The sequence below is a fragment of the Sycon ciliatum genome, chromosome 2 (assembly GCF_964019385.1).
Source record: "Sycon ciliatum chromosome 2, ocSycCili1.1, whole genome shotgun sequence".
Taxonomy (NCBI): Eukaryota; Metazoa; Porifera; class Calcarea; order Leucosolenida; family Sycettidae; genus Sycon; species Sycon ciliatum.
This window is the reverse complement of record NC_088644.1, coordinates 33,970,326-33,985,819: the sequence shown is the minus strand read 5'-3', so window position 1 is coordinate 33,985,819 and position 15,494 is coordinate 33,970,326. Positions and strand designations below refer to the sequence as shown.

General features: G+C 45.1%; 2 protein-coding genes and 1 long non-coding RNA gene across 4 annotated transcripts; 1 reads left to right on the top strand and 2 right to left on the bottom strand.

Annotated features, from left to right (window-relative positions):
* Window positions 1-5,040: 5,040 nt before the first annotated feature.
* On the bottom strand, window positions 5,041-6,389 carry LOC135810852 (uncharacterized). The gene is made up of 2 exons (XR_010552423.1): window positions 6,298-6,389; window positions 5,041-5,403 (listed from the first exon to the last, which is right to left on the bottom strand). It is a non-coding gene; the product is annotated as an uncharacterized LOC135810852 (long non-coding RNA).
* A 1,720-nt stretch (window positions 6,390-8,109) lies between these two features.
* Window positions 8,110-9,572, top strand: LOC135809776 (glutamate-rich WD repeat-containing protein 1-like). Its single transcript, XM_065323203.1, has one exon. The coding sequence runs from the start codon at window positions 8,133-8,135 to the stop codon at window positions 9,447-9,449; it is 1,317 nt and encodes a 438-aa protein (XP_065179275.1). The 5' UTR covers window positions 8,110-8,132; the 3' UTR covers window positions 9,450-9,572.
* On the bottom strand, window positions 9,445-15,272 carry LOC135809777 (GPALPP motifs-containing protein 1-like). Of its 2 annotated transcripts, none has more exons than XM_065323206.1 (8): window positions 14,942-15,272; window positions 13,793-13,914; window positions 12,851-12,931; window positions 12,308-12,374; window positions 11,643-11,746; window positions 11,365-11,472; window positions 10,939-10,992; window positions 9,445-10,218 (listed from the first exon to the last, which is right to left on the bottom strand). In XM_065323206.1, exons 1-8 carry the CDS (start codon window positions 15,189-15,191, stop codon window positions 10,048-10,050), a joined length of 957 nt encoding a protein of 318 aa, XP_065179278.1. In that variant the 5' UTR covers window positions 15,192-15,272; the 3' UTR covers window positions 9,445-10,047. The 2 variants fall into 2 exon arrangements, with proteins under 2 accessions (XP_065179278.1, XP_065179276.1); XM_065323204.1 differs by having other exon boundaries at window positions 13,793-13,917; window positions 14,942-15,267.
* Between the last annotated feature and the right edge of the window lie 222 nt (window positions 15,273-15,494).

Genomic DNA, 15,494 nt, shown 5'->3' with positions numbered 1-15,494 from the left:
GAGTAAAGTGGAACGAAACACAATTTTATGCTCCCACTAGGTGGGTAGAAAATGTATTGACACATGTGGGCCACCAAAACGCTAGGGGCCCCAAGGGCATTGGGAAATGCTACGGTAATACGGTCATGCAATGATTGCACAAGGTGTATGTGTGTCATGTGTCATGAATGAAGTGCGCATGCAACTATGAGTACTATATTCATGAGGTGAATTGAATTTTAGGCGGGATCCAAAGCTTGGACCCCGCCTAAATGCAGGCGACTAAGCCTGCAAACAATGAAAGTATGGAGAATGGAGAAAAGAGAACAAACATTTGAAAATGTTTATCAGAAACCAGCTTCAGTGAAACAATTGTTTCGTTTTGCGATAGAAGATCTCAACATTGGAAGAGGAGAAAGATTCTGTTAATATCGTTCTAAGACGATTTCTTGCAAAATGCGGGTGATAGGAAGTAACAAATGTAATTGTATTCCTGTTGTGGCTGGTCTTCGCTTTCTTGGCAGCAGAATGATGTGTAACACGAGGTTCAATATTCATGAAGATAGGAGCCAAGAAATGTGGAGGATAGCCTCTGAGCCTAAGTCTGCACCAAAAACGCTCACGGATAGTAAGAACATCAGACAATCTTGAATTAGTTCTATTATATCGACAGAGTTCTGCAATGATAAATGAGCGGAAGTTTGATTTTGGGTGATCTGACTTATACGGAATGTAAAGATAAGCATTCCTGGGTTTCTGATATGTACGATACAGGACATTACAATTAGTCTCTGATTTGTCTAAGAAGAGTTCTAAATCTAGAAAGACACATTCATCGCTAACATTTGACCAGGTGAGGTTAATGTCAGGTAAATCTGAATAGAGAGACTGTTGCAAGGATTCTATGCTGAGCTTATCATCTATGACTAGGAAGAGGTCGTCAATAAATCTTTCAAAAAGATAGATGGAAGCTTTAAAGATAGACAGTGTTTTCTTTTCGTGGATGAAAAGGAAGGCATTTGCTACATTGACCGCCATGGGAGTGCCCATGGCCATGCCATGTTCTTGATGATACAAAACGTTTTCAAACTTGAAATAGTTGTTTTTCAGAACAAAGGCAATGAGTGCAATCAAAAGAGGCCGCAGTGGATGCTCAGCATCTTTCAAAAACTCATCAATTGCAGAAATTGTATCGTGCCAATTCATGTTTGTGTAAAGACTGACAACATCAGCTGTAACTACTTTGCTGTTTGCAGGGAAATGTGTATTTGCAAGTTTAGAGATTAGACTATCTGTGTCAGCAAGTACAGTGTTGGCAGTTTCATGAATGATGTTTTTAAGGTGAAAATCTATAAATCTAGAAGACGGGGAGGTGCAGTATCCAATGCAAGAGACAATTGGTCTACCCGGTACTAAGCCGTCAACAAGTTTTTTGTGGATTTTCGGAAGCATATAGAATTTAGCTGGTTTAAAAGGGAAAGAGCTAAATAATGCAGTGACATCACGTTCAGAAAGTAGGGCAGAGTGTACTTTACAAATTTCTGAGAGGTCACGGTGTAGAGAATCATGCAGTGCTTGGTTATCTGAAGATACTGGAGAATAATATTTTCTGTCAGCTAGCTGGCGAAGGCCTTCTGCTATGTAATCTTCTTTGTTTAAAACAACAGTGCCAAGATTTTTATCTGCTTTAGAAATAACAATATCTGGTCTGTTTTTTAATAAGAGATACGCTGATCTACGCTAGTCTAATCTCTAAACTTTTGTATCGTGGTCAATGTAGCAAATGCCTTCCTTTTCATCCACGAAAAGAAAACACTGTCTATCTTTAAAGCTTCCATCTATCTTTTTGAAAGATTTATTGACGACCTCTTCCTAGTCATAGATGATAAGCTCAGCATAGAATCCTTGCAACAGTCTCTCTATTCAGATTTACCTGACATTAACCTCACCTGGTCAAATGTTAGCGATGAATGTGTCTTTCTAGATTTAGAACTCTTCTTAGACAAATCAGAGACTAATTGTAATGTCCTGTATCGTACATATCAGAAACCCAGGAATGCTTATCTTTACATTCCGTATAAGTCAGATCACCCAAAATCAAACTTCCGCTCATTTATCATTGCAGAACTCTGTCGATATAATAGAACTAATTCAAGATTGTCTGATGTTCTTACTATCCGTGAGCGTTTTTGGTGCAGACTTAGGCTCAGAGGCTATCCTCCACATTTCTTGGCTCCTATCTTCATGAATATTGAACCTCGTGTTACACATCATTCTGCTGCCAAGAAAGCGAAGACCAGCCACAACAGGAATACAATTACATTTGTTACTTCCTATCACCCGCATTTTGCAAGAAATCGTCTTAGAACGATATTAACAGAATCTTTCTCCTCTTCCAATGTTGAGATCTTCTATCGCAAAACGAAACAATTGTTTCACTGAAGCTGGTTTCTGATAAACATTTTCAAATGTTTGTTCTCTTTTCTCCATTCTCCATACTTTCATTGTTTGCAGGCTTAGTCGCCTGCATTTAGGCGGGGTCCAAGCTTTGGATCCCGCCTAAAATTCAATTCACCTCATGAATATAGTACTCATAGTTGCATGCGCACTTCATTCATGACACATGACACACATACACCTTGTGCAATCATTGCATGACCGTATTACCGTAGCATTTCCCAATGCCCTTGGGGCCCCTAGCGTTTTGGTGGCCCACATGTGTCAATACATTTTCTACCCACCTAGTGGGAGCATAAAATTGTGTTTCCTTCCACTTTACTCTTCACTCTGATGATCTACTCCTAGTAGTGAAACCGGTCAGCCAAAAGTAAACTTTCAAAGAATGTCACACTTGTTTGTGCAGTTTGTGTCGGGGGTATCACTTCATTAAGATTCATTAAGAAAGACGTAAACATAATCTAACCCCTAGCGAATTATCAGCGTATCTCTTATTAAAAAACAGACCAGATATTGTTATTTCTAAAGCAGATAAAAATCTTGGCACTGTTGTTTTAAACAAAGAAGATTACATAGCAGAAGGCCTTCGCCAGCTAGCTGACAGAAAATATTATTCTCCAGTATCTTCAGATAACCAAGCACTGCATGATTCTCTACACCGTGACCTCTCAGAAATTTGTAAAGTACACTCTGCCCTACTTTCTGAACGTGATGTCACTGCATTATTTAGCTCTTTCCCTTTTAAACCAGCTAAATTCTATATGCTTCCGAAAATCCACAAAAAACTTGTTGACGGCTTAGTACCCGGTAGACCAATTGTCTCTTGCATTGGATACTGCACCTCCCCGTCTTCTAGATTTATAGATTTTCACCTTAAAAACATCATTCATGAAACTGCCAACACTGTACTTGCTGACACAGATAGTCTAATCTCTAAACTTGCAAATACACATTTCCCTGCAAACAGCAAAGTAGTTACAGCTGATGTTGTCAGTCTTTACACAAACATGAATTGGCACGATACAATTTCTGCAATTGATGAGTTTTTGAAAGATGCTGAGCATCCATTGCGGCCTCTTTTGATTGCACTCATTGCCTTTGTTCTGAAAAACAACTATTTCAAATTTGAAAACGTTTTGTATCATCAAGAACATGGCATGGCCATGGGCACTCCCATGGCGGTCAATGTAGCAAATGCCTTCCTTTTCATCCACGAAAAGAAAACACTGTCTATCTTTAAAGCTTCCATCTATCTTTTTGAAAGATTTATTGACGACCTCTTCCTAGTCATAGATGATAAGCTCAGCATAGAATCCTTGCAACAGTCTCTCTATTCAGATTTACCTGACATTAACCTCACCTGGTCAAATGTTAGCGATGAATGTGTCTTTCTAGATTTAGAACTCTTCTTAGACAAATCAGAGACTAATTGTAATGTCCTGTATCGTACATATCAGAAACCCAGGAATGCTTATCTTTACATTCCGTATAAGTCAGATCACCCAAAATCAAACTTCCGCTCATTTATCATTGCAGAACTCTGTCGATATAATAGAACTAATTCAAGATTGTCTGATGTTCTTACTATCCGTGAGCGTTTTTGGTGCAGACTTAGGCTCAGAGGCTATCCTCCACATTTCTTGGCTCCTATCTTCATGAATATTGAACCTCGTGTTACACATCATTCTGCTGCCAAGAAAGCGAAGACCAGCCACAACAGGAATACAATTACATTTGTTACTTCCTATCACCCGCATTTTGCAAGAAATCGTCTTAGAACGATATTAACAGAATCTTTCTCCTCTTCCAATGTTGAGATCTTCTATCGCAAAACGAAACAATTGTTTCACTGAAGCTGGTTTCTGATAAACATTTTCAAATGTTTGTTCTCTTTTCTCCATTCTCCATACTTTCATTGTTTGCAGGCTTAGTCGCCTGCATTTAGGCGGGGTCCAAGCTTTGGATCCCGCCTAAAATTCAATTCACCTCATGAATATAGTACTCATAGTTGCATGCGCACTTCATTCATGACACATGACACACATACACCTTGTGCAATCATTGCATGACCGTATTACCGTAGCATTTCCCAATGCCCTTGGGGCCCCTAGCGTTTTGGTGGCCCACATGTGTCAATACATTTTCTACCCACCTAGTGGGAGCATAAAATTGTGTTTCGTTCCACTTTACTCTTCACTCTGATGATCTACTCCTAGTAGTGAAACCGGTCAGCCAAAAGTAAACTTTCAAAGAATGTCACACTTGTTTGTGCAGTTTGTGTCGGGGGTATCACTTCATTAAGATTATTGATCACGTGCATCTTCTTCCTGGCAGTCTTTTATCAGTGTCAAGAGTAAAGTCTACGAGTACTAGTACTAGTACAGTCATGTACTAAAGTCTGTAAAGATGGGAGCTCTTGCCTTGCACTAGGTAACCTGGTAACTGGTTGGTGTCATCTGGTCATGCAGAGGGAGAATGAGTACAAGACTTGTATTGATGACGTCAGTCATCATGGCATGCATTGTTGCCTGATGATCGTGTATAATACACACAAATAGTGTGTACGTCTATGGGCTACAGACTGTGAACAGGCTCACGTCACTATCATTTTGAACACGAATCTTACGGTGCTTCAACTTTTTGTGCAGCACTACTTTATCTCGAAATCAACACAGTGAGCTTGGGATTTCAATATTTACAGTGAATGCCTTCAAGGGGACAATAAAGAAGCCAGAATGTTCTAATTCGAGACTGATTTCCACGTAAAATACTATCAAATTCCATAACTTAAATTTAGAATATTATAATTTGTCTATAAGGATTGACGTCGGTTGTGCAACATGACAACGGTAGCCATTCAGCAGGCAGGCTCATGACTATGGCTGTCCACTGGCCATGCGAAACAGGCGGAGCAGCGTGTTGGTCTGGTTTATCAAGCGATTGGCGCTCACGAACACGTCATCCGTTCTGAAGAAATTCACACACACACACACACACAGATATGCTGGTATTGACATCAAGCATACCAGTAGGCCGAAAGTATGTCATGTTCCGGTACTTGCATCAAAACTAGTAACCTCATTCAGGAGCAGCATTATGATTCAAGGCAGATAGTGGCATGGGAGCCTGTAAAATATGCTTACAGAATACAACAAACATGGAGAAGGACAAGACTAATGATAGCTTGCATGCCGTCCTAACGCCGGATAGGACCCAAGAAAACGGTCTGCAACAGTGCTTTCGGTTGGATATTAGCTCGAAACTATTGTTGAGACGAGGTCTTTGCAAGGCAAAGTAATGGCGAACAATTCAAGACTATATATGTCCAGTGCATTGCATATGTGCAATTTTAGCAATTCTCAGAATGGCCGCCGCGTGACATGCTCCGGTCAGAGCGCTAGCAACTATGTCCAAAGTGAATTTTGCCCTCGGTTGTCCATGGACTGGTGCCATAGTATTTTCACTATTTTGTAATATGCCTCATACGATCCCCTCTAAAATGCTTTATTACTAGCATCTTTGGACCATTATTATAAGGTGCCACCCCGTATCAGGTAATTGCTGTGCCTGCAAAGATGCAATGTTCAAGTGAGGAATATGGCCCGGTGGAAGTAGCATGCATTTCGTCTAGCTTCTGGTCATAAACTTGAAATCCCCCCCCCCCCCCACACACACACATGACTATGTACATCACCCAACCTCAAAATGGAAATAGGACATTGCCAGCTAACGCCTAACGGTACTGTTGGTCGACAGTCTGGTGTTACAGAGCATGACCATCTAAACGGGATAGCTCCACTGGCCGTGAGCAGCATGTCAGCAGAAGTAAGCAGAGCTCAGTCTACTCTGCTCCTTTCATACCTTGCATCTCGGAAGTACTTCTTCAACGTGTCGCTGAATACTTTGGAATGCTTCACAAATGTCCTCTTCTGAAGATCAAGTGCCTGTTCAGTACACACAAAACGAGAAAAAAACTATTACTATATTATGCGACAGCAAGAGTACACAACCATGTTATGTACTCTTGGCGACAGGATGAAAGCATCAGCAGAGTCTGAGGTATGTATTGCCAAATGTGACTACAGACTACAGTAGAACATTAACTAAAGACCACCGTGACTAGCGACCAGCCTGGTACTACAGACCACTTCGCCAGGTACGGACGGTCTCACATTCAAAATTCACTGTGACTAGCGACTACCTGCTGAACGCGACCAGCGACCGCCTTTTCTTGTCCCAAAGACGATTTTTGACCCGTAACTAGCGACCGCGATGTAGGAAATCAAATGTTGCTCGAAGCTCCTTCTTGAAATTTTGATGATTTTCCGTGGTCCGGAAAGGAATCTTTCGATACCACAGCTGAAGAAATGAACGCAGGTCATTTTGACTGACTCTCTGTGGAGTCGGTGTGGACTGCACTACACCTGTCAGAATTTCAAGCGATGTCAAGAATAAACATGATAGGAAACGCGCATCGAAAGCGCTCTCTGATCGATGTTATACTACTCGGAGGAGAAAGGAAGACTGAGCGGATCTGTCACCCCAGTCATACAGACGAATCGACGATAGCATCAAGGAATCCAGAAACAAAGCAGCACCTCAAGGTCCTGATGCTGGAGGATCGCATTCAAGCAATCGAGAAGTCGCAACAAGGACAGTCAATTCGATTGATCGTATGAACAAATTTGAAGCCCAGCCCAAAACGAAACTTCCACAGGGAACGTTTGACTCCTGGCTTCAGAAGTAGAAGCTGAATTTGATGTCCGCAAAAAAATTAATCTTCTCTCTCTCTCTCTGTCTCTCTCCGTCTTTCTCTCCAAGTGTTGTTTGACCTGAAATAAGAATGGCATTCCGCAAGTCTTGGGGAATTGTATTAGCTGCATTTTGATATACATATCATATAATGGGATCCATTATGGTCGCGTGGTGCAAACCTCTAACTAAAGACCACCTGCTACTAAAGACCGTTTTTGCTGGCACCAAGGGGTGGTCGGTAGTCACAGGTTTTACTGTATGTGGTAGCTTCTTTTATTTATTTCTCTCTACATGACTGTAGCCGTGTAGGAGTGTAGTACTTGACTGAATCGTCAACCGGGCGGTAGCACAGACTGGTTATAAATTCTACTACTACTACTACTACTACTACTACTACTACTACTGGTTCTGTCTCGAATCGATACAGACTGTCAGTGTGACACTTCCATCAGTATCTGGTGCCAGAACTAATACTTGCTTCAGAAGACGAATATAATAAAGATTAAGTCCCAACGATAATGATAACTACCCCAAGGCCAAGGCCGCAAGGGCCATCGGATCCAAGCCATCTCCCTGATCCAAGCTACAGCCAGGAGAGGTACATGTAGCTGCCTCGATCGAGGAAGCTTCGAAGCCTCGGAATAAATCAGATCCGCTCCCGTGATCCAAATGACCGCTAGCGCTATGCCATGCTTTACGACTTCCGCGGCCGCGCATTCCGCGAGCGCCGCCGCACCGCGAGGCGCGAGCACGTGCATGCGCGCTCATTTTTTTCACTTGTAAAATATTTTGTGGCCAAAAAGATAGAATCATATTCTTCAAAGATTTTTCGATTTTCGATTTTACGGTACATCATGCATGGTACATGGATACAGCGTGATCTCCTTGATTCGCTTTGCATTTTGTTGGCTGTTGATGTGTAGCAGTAGGTCTAGGTAACAATGTCTTCCTCTCCATCTGAGGATGAAGCAATGTCTTCCTCTGGATCGGAATCTGAGGATGAAGCCATGGATGCTGGTGATGTCTATTTGCCAGGAAAACCAATTGAGGAGAACGAGGAACTGGTTTATGACAGTACTGCTTATCACCTATACCACGCTGCTCAGACGGAGGCACCGTGCCTGAGTTTTGATTTTGTCAAGGATGCTCTTGGGGACGCTCGTTCCGAATATCCCATGACTGCGTTCGTCGTGGCCGGTACTCAAGCAGAAGCATCCAAACAGAACCATTTGATGCTGATGAAACTGCATGGCATGGAACGAACCAAGCAGGCTAGTGAAGATGACGACGATGAGGATGATGATGAGGACAGCGATGATGAGAGTACAGCAGAGATGTGCATGGCGCGTGTAAAACACACCGGACCTGTGAACCGTGTGCGCTGTGCGTGCGTGGAGAACCGACAAGTTGTGGCGACGTTTGCCGAAACCGGCCACGTTCACCTGTGGGACACGACATCCATGCTACAGCGTGTGGACAATCCAATCGCATCCGGTGGCTCCAAGAAGAAGAAAGCCAATGTCCACGACCTGCCTGGCACTCCATTGTTCACCTTCCGTCATCAACGTGAAGGTTTTGCGCTCGATTGGTCTCCTGTTGTCGGCGGACGACTTGCATCCGGAGATTGCCACCATCACATTCACATCTGGGAACCCGATGAGGCTGGCAAATGGAATGTAAATCAGCATGCTCTCGCCAGCCACAAGTCATCCGTCGAAGACTTGCAGTGGAGTCCTGACCAGGCACATGTCCTGGCATCGTGCAGTTCCGATCAGAGCGTTCGTGTATGGGATGTGCGAGCCAAACCAAGCAAAGCATGCATGATCACAGTGGAGAACGCACACTCGGCGGACGTTAACGTGCTGTCGTGGAACCGCAAGGCGCCGTTCTTTGTGACGGGTGGTGACGACGGGGTGCTACGTACCTGGGATCTCCGGCAGCTAAGCGACGGGCAGCCGATAGCAGAATTCAAGCATCACACGGCTGCCATCACATCTGTGGAATGGCTGCCATCCGAGAGCAGTGTGTTTGCGTCCAGTGGTGCGGACGATCAGCTAGTCCAGTGGGACTTGTCCCTGGAGACCGATAAGGAAGCAGGCAAGCCCATGGCTGGTGGTGATGAGGTTCCCCCTGCATTGCTCTTCATTCATCAAGGCCAAAAGGACATAAAGGAATTACATTGGCATCCCCAGATCCCAGGCCTGATGGTCTCAACAGCACTCAGTGGTTTCAACGTCTTCAAAACAATAAGTGTTTAGCACCAGTAACTCTCTTTTTTAACACCATGCTGGCACTGGAATAGAAAACATTAAATTTTGGTCTCATGAAAGCTTCCAAATTTAAAAAAAAAAAAAGGAATAAAAGTTATATGGAACGAACAATCATGCAATTTCACAGTACGTCTGGGGTGTGTGTTGTGCTTGCGTGCGTCCCGACGTGCATGTGATAGTAGTCATAGGACAGTGAACCCACTGCAGAACAGCATCACATCCAGAATGACACTGCGGACAAAAATCACGGTTCGTGCTAGACTCGGCTGGAGGCCGAGTTTTCCGCATCCGTAGGCACGCCACCACTCTCTGTGGATCACTGCAGACAATGTGTAGAGGAAATCAAAAGTGCTGTCTGCCTCTGTCTGATGGTCGCCTCGTGCGTGAAACTCTGAGTCACAACGAATTATTTATCCTGTTCTACTTGTCTTGTAGGGGGAAATCAGGTATAGAATTACGTACAAATAAAAATAATGGGTAACAACTAAGTCTGAGGGGGGTAGCAGAGTATGCTGAAATTCTGAAATGAAAACACACACCATCCAACACGTTATCCGAGCACATTTAACTGGAGCAGAACAAGAGTTCATAAGTAGTGGCCTTGGGTGCTGCGTTCAAATCGGGTGTCGAGCTTTTTCGAGCTGGCAATCACCTTCTGTCTGGCGGATGAGCTCAGCGTAATTTCTGGCTTCATATCTCGCTCTGGGTCAAACGGTTGGAGGACGGTTTTCTTCGGACCAATGCCCATTTCAAGATCCTGGCAAAAGCAAAATAACCGACACAGGCACACACAGATGGTAGTCAATGGCAACAACACATAAGAAGCTGATCCATCAAGTCTGCACTTTATCACAGAAGTTCCAGGGATCTACCATGATCCTCAGCATTTGGTCACACATGCAGTCAGTACATGAAAACAAGGGTCTATGTGCTTGGCACACTGTGTTCTCGCTTTTGGTACAAGTACACGTCTGTCGCCAAACAGGAATGAGGTGAAGAGGTTAGGTCATGTCACACTAGCGTCGAAAGTACATAATCCCAAGAGCGTGCAACTCTGCATATAGGGTCTGGCACGGCACACTTCCCACATTACATAGCATTGAACTGTGGGCCATTGCGTCATTGATCTGCTACGGTCTCCTGCTTCCACCTACTTGAAGTAGTCCCAAGCCAGCTTTCCTTGGAGACTTCGGATGGGTTTGTATGTGATGCGTCACGCACAGGCACTTCCTCTGATCTTACCATATAGCGCCTGAAATCGGTGCGGCTAAACCGCAGGAAAACTCAAATCCAGGCTGGTTGTTCGTCAGTTCACTACGTAATGAAGGCAGCGTGCCGCGCAGAGCATCCATACCTCGGGGATCAGAGTTGCACACTCTTGGAGTTAAGGACGCTTGCTGGCGTGTGTACACACTTCACCATGCACAGCACATAGCAAAACCCAACGGCATGACAAGCTAGACGGTCCCACACTTACGGCCTTGCGCTTCTTCTGGTGCATCGTGACTAGGCTTTGACCGCGATGAAGGCTCTGCAGAAGCATAGGATACAGGTAAATGAACACAAGCATCGATGGAGAGTGCTGTGACGGTTTCCGCAAGACGAGTTGCAGCGAGAATACCGGTACATAGATAGATGGTCATACCATTGCACAACAAGGCATGCACCTGCGCGCGCGCGCGCGTGTGTGTGTGTATTTGTAGTTATGGATTCTCCACAGGCCATCGCCTAAACGATGGAGTACCTGTGTGTGTGTGTGTGTGTGTGTGTGTGTGTGTGTGTGTGTGTGTGTGTGTGTGTGTGTGTGTGTGTGTGTGTGTAAACAAAGGGCAATTACTAGTTAAAACCAGACCAGAGTGAGCGTGGAAGTAGCGTTGCTGTACACATAAGTACATGGACTTACATTATACTCTTCCGTCTGCTTACGCAGCTCCTCATTCCGCTGACGAACTGACTCCGGAATGGCGTCTGGATTTGACTTCTTCTTCTTTTTCTCCTTCTCACTTTGTCCCTAGAACACGTGAACGACAAACATATGCATACGCAAGAAATTGACACCTCGGGAGAGCTGACCAGTGACCACTACAACTAACTCCCAGAAACAGGTTGTGACAACAGGGCAAAGGACAGAGGAAGAGCTATCCGGATTACAGCCTGTCACAGGCATTCACTCAGCCTCACCTCCTGCGCCTTGCGCTCACGATCAGCCGGTGTATCCGTCCAAACGGACCTATCTTCGTTTTTGACGTACGATGACGAGCCTTTGAACTGCCGGTTGGTCAAACCTAATACAAGCGGAAGATAATTGAGATGTATTGGTCACTGATAGCAAAGAGACGGGTGACTCTCATATGCTAGTTCACGTTCCGCAATGTTAGTGGCTCGCAAGGTTACAGCGGTTTCATAGCACGTCCAACACAACATATCACAGGCTTGAGTCCATATTCAGTAGTGGCTCAGAATGCTAGAGAGGTTTGTACAGCATCGACACAACATGTCGGATTGACTGGAGGCCACACAGCGAGCATGCAATTCCACTCTTTCAGGAGATGCAAAACAGTCACTATAATTATTCAGTCTGTCGCTAAATACTCGACTTTCAGAAAAGACTTCTACAGGACTTGGGCAACAGAAATAAGTGGTAAACCTCAATCTCTTGTTATACAAGGTTGCTATATTCAATCTCCATCTTAGTACATGTTGTCCATGTGTGGATGAAATGTGCACAACATGGAGTAGATTGATTGATGACCGTTGACGTCACCTGGATAGTCAGTATTAGTCACTGCGTCTACACACTGGTGGGATTCATAGGAGGATACACAACAACCGAGTCGAGGACTTACCTAGACCTAGCGACTTTTTGTTCGACGGAAGCGCCGTCATCCATTCTTCTCGTTGCAATTCCTCTTTCTACGAGCAGAAAACAGACCGTTTAACACAACATGCACCGAATGAGTCTTCCAGGCTGTACAGGAACTACAGGTGAAGGTACTTCGAAGTACTACGTCATACCCATTTCATGACTTTTGTGGAACAGGCATGCCATACATGTCACAATCGGGAGCCCGGACCTTACGGGACACAAAAGTCTGGAACCTTGCGTACGGTTGAGTAAGGCATACCGTACTTTCCGGAGTATAAGCCGCACTTTAAACACCAGCAATTCGCCCAAAAAAGTCAGTGATGCAGCTTATACTACGATGATCAGATTTACGGTGGGAAATGGGATATATGTCTGATTTACGGTGGTAAATGGGATATATGTCTGTATTTCGTGACAAAAAAATCTAGAGAAAACTAATAACAGCAACTTGACACTAAATAGCTATTCAAGTGCAATGATAGTCGAGAGCGTTGTGCTTGATTGTGCACGACTAAACGTGTACCTTTGGAGCGAGCTTCTGGCGCATCTTTTCCGCGCGCGCTTCAACCCGCCGCTCCAAGCTGTAGTCTGCAGTTGCACCGCCCTGCAGCACACAGGGAAGAGGAGAAAAGGTGATATCAACAAATAGTTTGTTAACTCATGGTGAACGTCCACTGCCCATAGCATTACAGGAGAGTATTGATTATCAGAAGGAGTTCGGACAAGGGACATGTTTGTTTGGAGGAGAGAGTCACAGATGTGTGTGTAGTGTAGGGTTCATGCAAACATGTGATACTTCAAACCGTGTTTTATTCCTGAAGCTATGCAAAAGATGTTACGTAGCACCGTGGGTCCTAAACGCTTTGTAGGACGACCGTATTCACGAGACTGATCACGCAAATGACCACGATTTGTGGTACGAGCAGCGGTGAAAACATACAATATCTTGTACATGTGCCGCACCGTACCAGGGGTAAGCGGAGGGCCGGCATTCACCCACATACTAAAATAGGGATTGTGACAACAGGATCATCGTGTGAAACGACTTGGAAGAAAGTGATATGTATCGAAGGACTATATTAAATGCATCAGTGCAGGTTTGAATCCCAGTGAGCGCCTGCCTGGGATTGGACTCACCCCCGTGAGCCAGGTGGTGCTCAACTAGCCGCGCAAATTGAGTTGTTGGTATGATGACCTAGTTTCGTATCCATATCGCAGACATTTCTATCCATTCAAATAACACGTGGGATGGCCTAGGTAATGACCAAGCATAGCGGGGGCCCTGTTCAACTTGATTCCACGTTTAATTCTATTTCACCACAGCCATATTCGGTGCAATCGCAGGTCTAAACATGACGATCTTTTGAACCCGAAACTGGTCATGGGCCACAACGTATACACACTGGGTACGGGTACATGAGAGCGGAAAGCAAGCACAATGCAACACACACACACACACACTCACGGCGATGGATGGCGGCAATGGACCAATGGCAATGTCTGCATCGTCCTCGCCATTGATATCTTCGCCAGCAGTGTTGTCACCGGCGTCGTCAGCAGTTGCATCTTCGGCATCTGCGTCACTTTCTTCTGTTGACAAAGAGAAACAATGTGAACAATAAGACAACCGATAAAGCTACATGTTCATGTACATACGCAGATTGAGTGTTCATGTTCATAGGAAAAGGCCAATAGTTTTCCATGAGTCCAGATTTGTGTAACCACCGGTGGCAAGAATTCGTGCTATCGCTCCTGGAGTGGCTGAGGCAGGAGGCCGAGTACCAAGTGGCGGCTTTAGAGATGGTGCACGGCATCACAGAGAACAACAGCGGCAGGCAAACCCACGGCTGGAAAGTTGACAGCCACGTCAGCCAACAAGCCAGCGGACGGCCGCATCGCTCGTTCTGGGTGGAGAACCAAGGCACTGCTGATCGATGTCCATTGTGTTCCGGAAGTCACTCACTATGGAGTTGCGCGGACTTCAAAGCAACACCGCAACCGAAGCGATGGGCTTTGGTAAAGACAGCTGGTTTGTGCTTCCGGTGTCTTGCTGGGGAACACCTCGGCGTGGAGTGCAGGCACGGCTGGGCGTGCGGCATTGACGGCTGTGGTGATACGCCATCGGCTGCTGCATCCGGACATTTAAAAGCGTAATGTAGCTGGGTCTGAGCGTAACGCAGCTGGATCTGAGCAGTTAGCAAATAGTTCCAGAATCGCAAGTCGACCGACACTGTACATATGACATGTACATGCATACGATTTTCGTCGTCCAGCATAGCAAGCTGTGTTCGTTCCAGAGGGAGGGGGGCCGGGGGGGGGGGGGGGGGGGGTCGAGTACGAAATGAACGATGTACGTTTCAGGGACGCCAAAAAAACTTTTGCGACGACCCCTTACCCACCGTTTCCCTTCAGTATAGCCATGGAGTTCGCTTCTCCTTTTCTTAGAGTAAGCTTGAGTAAGTTTGAGAAAATTTCAAGAGTTTTGAGTTCGTGTTCCTCATCTATCGGTTATATATCTCCGTTGCTGTTTTCCATGATGCTGTTATGAATTATTAGTAAAGCATTCGAACCACACGTGTGTTCAACACTATAAAAATAGTGGTAGTACACATACCGGATTCGGCATTTGCGTTGCTCTGCATCAGATGAGGTGGTAGCATAGGTCCAACAACATTGGGAGATGAGCCGCTGTTTCCAGCCAATCCTGGTGGTAGAGCTGGGCCATAGCTGTCGTCTTCACTTTCTTCATCTGAGACATACTCCTGACGTGTGCTCGCCCCAACAGTTTTCACAGCAGAAACGTTTTCGAATTTTTCCTCCTTTTCGTCCATACTAGCTGGCAACGCAGGGCCAAACGACGACATAACTTCTAGCTACAAGACTTTCTTTCCCACAAGTACCATTCGCAATGCTAAACTTACTTAGCTCATCGCAGCTTTGGCCTTGTAGCTTCTGGAAGCTGTGAACAAGAATTTTTAGTCGGCATTCAAAAGCACTTTGAAAAAATGTCAATCCGATTTGGGACTGCAGTACACTGGCGCATGGCGCGCCCAGAATCGCGTCGGGGAAATCCCATCTTCTCGTATTTGCGCATGCGTACGGTGCCATACTCTACGCACCGTACGGAAACTTTGGACTGCCATACAAGTGCGCACCGCACTGTTATC

Excerpts from the sequence above, each read along its gene's own strand:
- LOC135809776 (XM_065323203.1), top strand. The coding sequence starts at position 8,133 with ATGTCTTCCTCTCCATCTGAGGATGAAGCAATGTCTTCCTCTGGATCG.
- LOC135809777 (XM_065323204.1), bottom strand. The coding sequence starts at position 15,191 with ATGTCGTCGTTTGGCCCTGCGTTGCCAGCTAGTATGGACGAAAAGGAG. Across the intron at positions 12,932-13,792 it reads CATTGCCGCCATCCATCGCC|GGCGGTGCAACTGCAGACTA; the intron begins GTGAGTGTGTGT and ends TGTGTGCTGCAG. Across the intron at positions 10,993-11,364 it reads AGCAGACGGAAGAGTATAAT|AGCCTTCATCGCGGTCAAAG; the intron begins GTAAGTCCATGT and ends ATGCTTCTGCAG.